Raw genomic sequence first — 9,949 nt, forward strand, 5'->3', positions numbered from 1 at the left:
TTCCTAGTGTACTCAGCATGTTATGCAGGGTTTTCTGTAGAGAGAGATACAGCCTAATTTTGTGTATAGCCCCTCTTTCCACCAAGGGCTTAATTGCCATTAGTAACTGGTAGCATAGCTTCTTTAAGCCAAAAAAAAAAAAAAAGTCCCTATGAGTTCAGTGTGGAGAAAAATGGATTTTTATGCAATAGAGTCCAAAAATCAAAGGCCATTGACATAATTATGGAAATTCAAGAGAGACAGACAATCATCATCTCTCCCAGTCGTGTCATTCAGAATGTAAAAAGCATCAGTTATAAATAAAAATTGCTATGTGATGACAGGAAAGATCTGCAGAGGGGAGGTGTTTTTTCATAGCAAGCTGTGAAGATGAGAGAGCAAAGAGAAATCAATAGAGAAGAGGGAGAGTGGAAGAGAGGGTAACTCCCAAAGGAAACAAAGCCTCAGCCCAGATGGTGACAGGGAAAGATCTACGTCTTCCTGACCTGTTCTCCTCTTCCTTCCCACTGGCAGGACTGTGGAGGGTCCTTGAGAGAAAGGGGGAAATGGCGTTTAACAGCTGGGACCTGTGTGTCTCTCAAATGTTCAGAGACGACCATTTACTTGTGGGCTAAGAAAGGGACAGACAGGTAAGATTAGGAGGTGCAGAAGATATCTGAACTAGACAATATGAGAGAGCAGGTGTGAGAGAGGCCACAGATGTATCAAGGATTTAATTTCCTGCTTGCTTTGTTGGATGGGACTGGGAATGTGCTCTTTACACTTGCATGAACCATTGACAGTTAGAAAAGCAACCTCAAGTAGCTCATGAGTGCTGCTTATAAAGTTTCAGGAAATAAAAGACTAGACTATTTAATAAAAAATTGGTAAACTTCTAGGCCTAATACATGCTAAGAAAATCCTGAAAGCAGAAGTCAACAATATATTCTAGAAGACAGAAATAAAATAGAAAAATCCAGCATATCATTTTAAACATCAGAATTTCTGAAAATGTACACAAGTTTCCTGAACTCTTGGATGACTACATTTTTATGGTAACTCTTCACCATCCAGTAGAAATATTTTTCCCTTTACTCATTCATACAAGAAACTCTTTAATCACTTGTGTTTAAGTGATTTGTGGTTTATTTGTCTCACCTAAGGATTATTTGGTTTATCTAAAGTCAGCCATAAAGACCTGCTTTTTCATCCCTTCTTAAGTGACTGAAATTTTTGAGACATCCAATTAGCAGACACGAAGCATCTTTTGTCTTAGTAAGAACACTTTTCAAAGAAAATGAGATGAACAACAGAGAAGTTTGCCTACCAAAAAAAAGGTTAATCTGGAATAACAGTTCTGTAAAATCTCTTCCAGCATTAATTAATCTTCTCAACTGTTTGAGGGGGGGTCACAGAATTATGTAACATGATTGAATTGATTCTTGTATAAGTATTTTGTTTTCAAAGGAGGGTAGTTTTTTTGAAGAATAACTTTAATTTTGGTATGAATACACTAATATGATCAGCGTTTCTAGAAAACTGTCCTAAAGATGCAACTACCAAATTCTCCCAGAGCAGATGAGCTAGAAGAGGAATATAAAACTGAACAAACGAAGCCATATAAGTAGTGGAAAGGATGGTGGGTATAAATAGTCATGTCTTTGTGTATGTATGCATACAGATATAAGGTATATTGTATATACTTACACTCTGGGTGTGTATATATATGTGAACAGACAGAATTCAAACTCGTTTTCTAGGTTTGGTGTTACTAAAAGAGTCTCTGCTCACAACTGTAAACACCTACACATATATAAGGATTTGATGTCTGATTCTGTATGGCTATGAACTTGTCACACATGTCCTGTATGGTGTGGACTGCCTCATAAACCTAGATATTTTAAATATGTAGTCCCCAGTAAAATAGGCATTTGTCACTCACAATAACAAAGAACTGTCTCAGGGTGTGTTCAAATGCCCCCCTGCAACTTACTGATAAAAAGCTTAACTCAGTTTCAGGGCTTATCTGGAGAAAAAAGAGGTAGAGACCCTCATGAAATAACTGAATTCTTTTTTTCCCTCTTAAGATGAAAAAGAGAGGCAGAGGAAAGGAAAGAAAAATCTCTTTAAAACTCCAATGGAGCAGAACAAGTTTAACCCATTGAGATTTTTAGTGAAGTTTTCTGCTTCATCAGGAAGAACCCTGTGGTGAAACATATGTCAGAAGAGAAGAAGATATGAGAAACTGGCATCTTTTGCATATGAGATGATTAATTAAGAGGAAAATCACTTAGCCAGCTGTCTCATTGGTGAAACTACACGTGCAAGGTACATCTGCAATAGGGGATCAGTTTAGCACAGGCAGTGCATTTGATTTCCATGCTAACATAGCAGAGATAGGAATCTGGTGTGAATTAGATTGTGCTGACTCTTCAAGAAACAGAGGAGTCCAGATCTTATTTCAGTGTCAAATTATGAGGTGCATGTCTGTTGTTACAGCATTGCAGTGTTGGTACTTGATGCAGTTATCAGTTACAAATAAATTATCTGGGGAAGGGAGGCCTTTCCTCCATTCATGTTCATAAATTGGCAAACAAACCCTGATTTCTCCAAGTGACACTTTTCTCCATTCTCTAAGTACTTTTTCAGAATGTTTGGCAGCTGGTGAATTTTTCATCTACTCATTTCTGGGGTAATGCTGTCAAATTCATCTGACTTAGAAAATTAAGGAAGTAAAACACAATTGTCTGCTGCCCGAATCCTTGCCCTCCTAAGGTGTTCCTATATTCTTGTCACTGTGGCATCTGGGCTTTTCGTGCATTTTCTATCACAAATTGTTTTTGAAGCAAAAAATTGTAAACAAAGCTCCTACTCATGTCAAATGCTGTTTTCAAAGGTTTTCTGATCTTTCTATGGGAAACAAGCAGGCCAGTTCCTAAATAACTTCTGAGCTATATTTTTTTCCTGAGCATGCATTACAAAATTAGGCAGTGGGAAGCAGAGCTGTTGCACCAGTAAATCTACTGGAATCAAACCAACTCCTGCCTCCCCAGCTTTTCCCAGCTAAAAGCGCCTCACTAGCAGTGTCCATGAGAGCGGTCATTTCTCTCCCACCTGTAATCTCTCCTCTTTACCAGACTTTTGAAGAAGAGGTGACTGTACAGCACCTAGCACAATCAGATCCCTCTCTTGGCTTGAATTTATGCTATAGGAATAGCATAAATCCCTCCCCAACAATAGAGACAGGCACTGCACAGAGCACACACACAAATAGACTTTCATTAGACAATGCAGTCCTGAAAGCCAGTTTTACAAAAGACTTTGCTGATTGGACTCAGTCATTTGAATAGTGATGGATACAGGGTATATTACACAAGAGCCTAGAAAGAAAGGTGCAGCAGTATCAGCAATGAGATGCAGACATTTAATAATTCTATAATATTAACAGGCTTAAGCACACAACTAGCCACAACCTGAATCTTTAACATCTACTGTGTATTTTTTAATGATGCCCAGCAATGCTGAAAATTGTGTATTTTAAAACAGCAGACTCCTATTTGAATCGACATCCTCCCTATTCCCTCCAGTTCAGTGGTTTGCCAGCATTTCTGCTGTTAATTACTGAAATTTCAGGTGCATTCCGAGCCTTTCAATTCCCAGACTTTCACATAAATATGTCAGACAACGAGGGTGTCAGGAGAGCCCTGGGGTATAAAGCCAAACTTTCCAATTCGTATGCACAGTGGTGGGAAACAAACATACAAGCAGAGACATTCAATTTACATAAATGCTTGTAGGATAGGTTTGGAGATTTCTGTGCTAAAAATGAGAGGTTGTTATAATCTGTAAGTTTCCTTGTGTATAAATGCTCACAGGTTTACCCGTGAAGACCAGATTTTCATAATCAATAGCCTCTGTTTTTGTTTATCACTTACTGTCACAGGCAAGCACTTCTGTTGATTAAGGGCAATGAAATCACATATATTGCCAAGGTGTGAATAACATGATTAAAAACCTAAAGGGTTCATTCAAGGCTTTTCACAGGCCCTGTGTGAAAGACAAGTGGTATTGCTCCAGGAACATACAAAAGAACCAGTTTGCAGCCCCGAAATATATCTCATTATGAGTTGAAGATGTGGAAAGGCTGTTCCTAGAACCACACTCCCCATTCACAGCCAGAAGTCACTCTGCCTTTATCTGAAGCCACCTTTGAACCTCTCAGCCACTCTGAGAGGACAGCCCACACATATGTGACTCATTTTGCCAGAGCCTCTGTCATCGGGGCAGGTGGAGAAGCTTGGGCTGATGGAGCCAAGACCTCCTGCTTGTAAAAAAGAGGCAGCACCAGACTCTGCTTCCCTAAGCAGGGCAGTGCCTGGGTTACTGTTGGAGGACAGCTGGCAATGCAGAGGGAGTGCATACAGCTCAAGAAGGCTTTGCTTCATCCTCTTCCTCACCCTCTTCCTTCCTCTGCAGCTGGGGCATGGCCTGAGGACCATCCTTGCTGCTTGGTTTCCTTTTGGGCCAATTCTTCTGCACTGCACACATCACGCTGCTTCCCTATCCCTCCAGGAAGAGGACCTTATCCGTTGATGGGTCATGAGGAAGAAAAGCCTCCACAAACAGTTCTCCTTAACCACTAACTTCTTTGACAGCTGGCATTTGGAGTATAAGAGACTCCACATAAACATTCCCAGCCTGCTGGGTACAGATGAAATCCTGTAAATTGCCGAGGACCTTCTCCAAAGGGGTGAACACTTTTGACCCAAAAAGATGGCTTTGCACAGATCACTGCCTCCCCAGGTTGAACTTTTGACTTGGTGACATTTATTGTCCTAATTCTTCACCTCATTTGAGCTGTCCCACTGCCTCAAAATAGGGTCACTGCAGTCTAACAGGAAGAGGGCAAAAGCTGCCAGCTGAATTGAGACTGCCAAACCTGTGTAGTTCCTCAGGTTTCATAGTTAAGTCAGGCAGCTATGTTCATCTGATGCTTGTTCATCTGAGCAGGAAGCAAATGCATCACAGAGTTACTGTCTCCCTCACCTCTGTTATGTGTACAGAGAGCCCACTCAGGTATCTGGGGGATATCTGAGCTGGGCATGGGAAGTGCCCAAGGTGAGGTGGTGGAGCATCCCCATAGAGAGGCAGAATACATTTACAGCCTTCACAGAGTTGAATATTTAAAATCTGAAACAGTGCGTGCTCCCCCTTGGATTGACAAGATCATACTGCATTTATAGAATGAATAAAATTTCCTTATCAGCCGTGGGTGAATACAAGGAGATAAGCAAAGTACATGTGCAATTAGGTAACTTAACACTGTTCAGTTTACATCAGTTGGCAGATGCTGTGTGGTCTCACCTGCAGGTATTCAGCAAAAAATTAATATGTTCAGGATATGTATCAAAAAGTTTTTGATGATTATTTTAAGCATTTTCACACCCATCTCAAAGATTTTCAGTGTGGCTATGAAGCAAATTTGTTTTCCCAATTATTCTGCCTCTCTGGCAAACATCTGCTGTCCATGCTGCACAGTGCCTGTCAATACACTGAACTTTCAGTTTCTTGTCTTGTTTCTTACAAAAATAGCAGGAATTTTAATAGGAAATAAAACCCTTTTCCCAAAGAACTTCCCTCAAAACCTCAACCATTATCAATGCACCAAACTTGCATTATACAGAAATATGGTACTATTAGACTTCCCTTTAACTTTTGTTCCTAATCTATAAATTTTATCCATCTAATTAAAAAACAAAGCAAACCAAAAAAACAAAACAAAACCAAAACCCCCAACCAAAGACAATATATCATTACTATTTTTCAGCTAGAATAGTCCTAGCTGGATTGCTAGCAATTTATTTTCATGGAGAGAATCATGTGATCTTAAAATAGTTCAAGTTGAGAATTCCTGTCCACATATTGGAAAAAAACCCAGGAGAACCCGATGCATCTGTCTTTTTTCCTTATGAGGCAACAAAAGGCCCCATGGGGCATTAACTCCTCATCCGGTTTCCCCCTAGGGACTTCTGTGGGGTTTGACAACCTGGGTCTGCCAGAGAGGCTGTTTGTAATGTATTCAGAACTGTAGAGCTGGTCCTGGATGTGTCACTTGGCCAAGCTTGTCACTAAATATGCAAGTTGAGTCTGGACCCTTGTTGATATTTCACAATACACAAGAAGAACCTCAGTGAGTCATGACCACCCTCCTGGACATGCTTGGAAAGCACCAATAGCAGTAATTTACACAATCTGTGCCAAACCCAAACTCTCAGAATGCTGAATTAGCCTGCCTGTATCTTTCCTGGCTATAACAGAAAACAAAATATAACATTCTAAACTGCAGAATGAAGTAGAATAAAATATAAAGGTAACATCTAATCTTTCTTGGTTAGAATCTGCAAAATGGACTAAAGGGTAACTAGAAATTGCTGGTTCAGATTCCAGAGCTTCTGCTTGCTGTGTCTTTTCTGCTGGATCAGCGTGTCTCATTCAAAGCTTGGGAAACATTGTCATTGTCTACAGCCATACAGAACAAATATCCTTATAACAGTATCTGGATCAAACCCTGAATTGCAGGCTGCTCCCAGCAGGGCTGTCTGTACTTTCTACCTTCATTACTGATACCATGGTCTGACAAACAATTCTGCTATTGGCAGTTTATTTATTAAAAATAAAACAAACGTACTTTCTTGAATTAAAACAAGAAAGATCACACTAAAACCATAAGAAAAAAAAAAAAGATATATTGCAGCACCAAAAACTCAAGAGTTTTTCACAGCTTATCAAATCATAATCCACCCCCTTTCCTTCACCTTTCTTTTTAATACTGCCCCAAAATGAACACTACCATAGGGCAGCTGAGCCTCTGTGCTCGCTTGACTGTTCAGGCCAAATTCTCGCTTTTAAAATTTACTGAAATATGCAGAGTTATGCAAACAGAGGACTTGCCCTCCTGTACCCTCTCTTGCTGAAGAACCAATTTGCTTGTCCTTAAGCCCATGTTTCTAAATTTCCAGGAGCAGAAACACATTGTGGCTTTAAATATAGACTGTCAGTTTGTGGCTTGAGTCTCATGTTACACACAGACAGCTTGAGACTCTTAAACGCAAGCTGGCCAGCACCATTACTATCTTAGAAAAGCGTCAGTACGCTTTCAAAATGCTCTATAACTTCATTCCTCAAGGTGGGGGGGGGGAGGGAAAAACATTCAAATGAAACTTTTCTAAGCTGGGGTTTAGGCGGAAACGTTATTAACTTTGCGTGGTCCTATTCAGGAGCCAGAGTTTGCAGAGCCTGTTTCAGTTCTTCCCTCACACATGCGCACACACAAACACAAAGAATTAAGAAAGAAAACAGCTTTTTCACAACTTTTTTTCCTTCAGGATTAATCTCAAGCATTCCTTTCTTTTTCCCCCCATACGAAATGCATTAGACAATCTGTTCCTTAAGCGATGGACTGATAAATGCACTCTTATTGTAAGGGGGGAGGGGGGGTAAGGGTACTCACGTGGTTGAGATGTCGTATTGTTTTGGGAACTCATAATTTACGCCTTTGAAAAATGCCTTATTTGTGTTGACAGTCTCTCTTCCCTGCTCAGAACTGACGGCGGGATTGAACAGAACAGCTGGACGAACCCAGGAAAATGCTCCTCTTGTTCGGGCTCTCCTTGCCTGGCTCCTGACCCCTTTACAACTGGAAAAGGAAACAGCACATGTGTCATTCTCTTTTGCCTGTGTAGCTCACATGAGCGGGGAGGGGCACCCATTTGCAGATAGCAGTAACTGCATTCAAGTTTTGCAAGTTGGATGTATTCCACCCCTTTGCTTTTATTAGCCAGCAACCAGTGGAAAGAAAATGCTCTTTTCATTCTTAGCCAAATCTAGACACACCTATTAAATCCACTTCCCAAACTCCTATCCACTGCTGTTGATGTTATTACTTTTAAGTGCAAAACTTGCTGCTGACTCCCTTTCCTAAAATGTCTACCATTAGTGGGTAAGATTGAAAATAGAACTTTCAGTTTTCATTGCTCATCATCCCCCTTAACCCTCACAGTCTGACTGATTCTGTCCTTTTAACAGGTGAAAATTGAGAATGGCACTTATTGGGTCAAAGTAGTTATATCAGCATGTACCATGAATCTACACTGTGCTCAGAGCAAGGAGGAGCCTGTGCTGTAGCACCTCCAGTTACTGACACAGGCTTCCTATGGCACCTTTGGCAAAATACTTAATCTCTGATCCAGTTTGCCAGTGGTAAAATAAAGATGAGACACCTGCTTTCTCCCTAGTCCTGGTATTTTTGTTTTAATGTACAGGCAGGTGTTATTTGTAAATAAGATGCATTTATTGGGCTGCAGAGGTTAATTTGCCTACTCCACTGCAAGTTTTTCAGCCTGGACTAGGGTGCCAGCTGCCTTGTTTATATAGCTGCCATTTAAAGCTATCTGTTTGGTCGTCTGCATGCTGTACTGCAGTCAGTGGCTTGTAGTCACTGTAAGTGTGCATACACAGCCTGTCTGTAGCTGACATGGACTAGGAGTTCCAGGCTATAGAGAATACAAGTAATTTTTAATGCATATGCCTTAAACACTAAGGAGAGTGGACAAAGTTTCCATTTTCTTGGTGTCTGTTATGAAGTCAGGATGAATTAACAGCCTGCCTGTGACAGCAGAAACACAGTCACAATCAGGTTGGAAGTGGAAAAAAACAGAGTAATGAAATTCAGGCTGAAACCATCCTGTTTTGCAAAATTGTCACAGGATATTTCTGTGAAATCATCTCAGTGACCTCCTACAAGAAATCAGTGCCATGAACTTGGCTCACAGTATTTATTTAACAGCTATAGGATGGAAAGAACAGTGACTTATTTACATACCAACAGTAACTAATAGCTTGTTTGTGAATATGGATGCAGTAAATTACTTCAGTCAGCATTTCCACACTCTGGGCTCGTGGTAGAGAGCTCTGGAACATTTAGTGATAGAGCAAAGCACAAAGGCACAAAACAAAGACACTGAAATAATAGGAAAAACTCCTGACGTTGCTGCACTGGCTTCAGCTCCATAGCGTGACATTCATTTACACTTGATAGCTTCTCTATGAAAATACTGATCGGCCTGTTTTTGATTACTGATTCTTCTGTGTAAGAAACACAATGTGTGCAGGTAAAATAAGGGGTTTCTGTTCTGAGGCATGAGATTTGTTGTCATGTGAAGTTTTTACATTTAAATCTTTTATTATCATGATCAAGGGCAAGCTGGGTGGCCTTGCAGCAACCTGACTTAGTGTAAGATGTCAGGAGGGTTGTAACTAGATGATCTAACCCAAACCATTGTATGATTCTATGATTCTGTGATCCCTAAGAAACTTCAGAACTTCTATTGAGAAAAGGTTCTCTAGCTGCTGCAGGTGATGTGAAGGATTGTAGTCATGATGGCTTTATTATGTTGCAGCCAGTGGCCTGGACCATCTTAGCAATTTTGTGGCAAACGACTCAAAATGGCATACACAGTTAGGTCCTGGTGCTTAACCCCTCCGCTTCTGTGCAACTCTTCCTGCTTCTGTCTGTGTTCTTATTAAAGCTGCTCTCCCCACCATCAAAATCACTGGAAGAGTTATATCCAAGTTATGTAGGGGGATTCTGGCAGGTCCAAAATCACATGGGAAAGTCTCCTTTAATGTGTTGTTATCTCCACTTTTCTTGGGATTTCTTTCTTTGCTTATTGAATAGGCTGGGGTTCCCAGAAATCAGAGAGCCATTTCCCAATGCTCTCAAATAGGCCATTAAAGAGACCTGCCTGACCTTTTCCACTCATCATTAATGGGAAATATGTGATGTTGTCAAGGGAAGCACCATGCAGCCCAGCATGCTTCCAGGGGAGTCTGAGACTGGGCACTGAACAGAAAGCATCTCAGTGCTCTCAGCCAACTGATCATGTGGGACAGGAGGCAGCAAAGGAACCCA

At 40.8% G+C, this 9,949-nt stretch overlaps 1 protein-coding gene across 1 annotated transcript in view; it reads right to left on the reverse strand.

Moving 5' to 3' along the window:
• Positions 1–7,637, reverse strand: part of GYPC (glycophorin C (Gerbich blood group)) — a 33,339-nt gene extending 25,702 nt beyond the window's left edge. Inside the window, exon 1 of the mRNA XM_053982304.1 lies at positions 7,490–7,637. Within this exon, the coding sequence (XP_053838279.1) occupies positions 7,490–7,523 (34 nt within the window). The 5' untranslated portion in view covers positions 7,524–7,637. The remainder of the gene's footprint in view (positions 1–7,489) is intronic.
• Between the last annotated feature and the right edge of the window lie 2,312 nt (positions 7,638–9,949).

The sequence above is a fragment of the Vidua macroura genome, chromosome 7 (assembly GCF_024509145.1).
Source record: "Vidua macroura isolate BioBank_ID:100142 chromosome 7, ASM2450914v1, whole genome shotgun sequence".
NCBI lineage: Eukaryota > Metazoa > Chordata > Aves > Passeriformes > Viduidae > Vidua > Vidua macroura.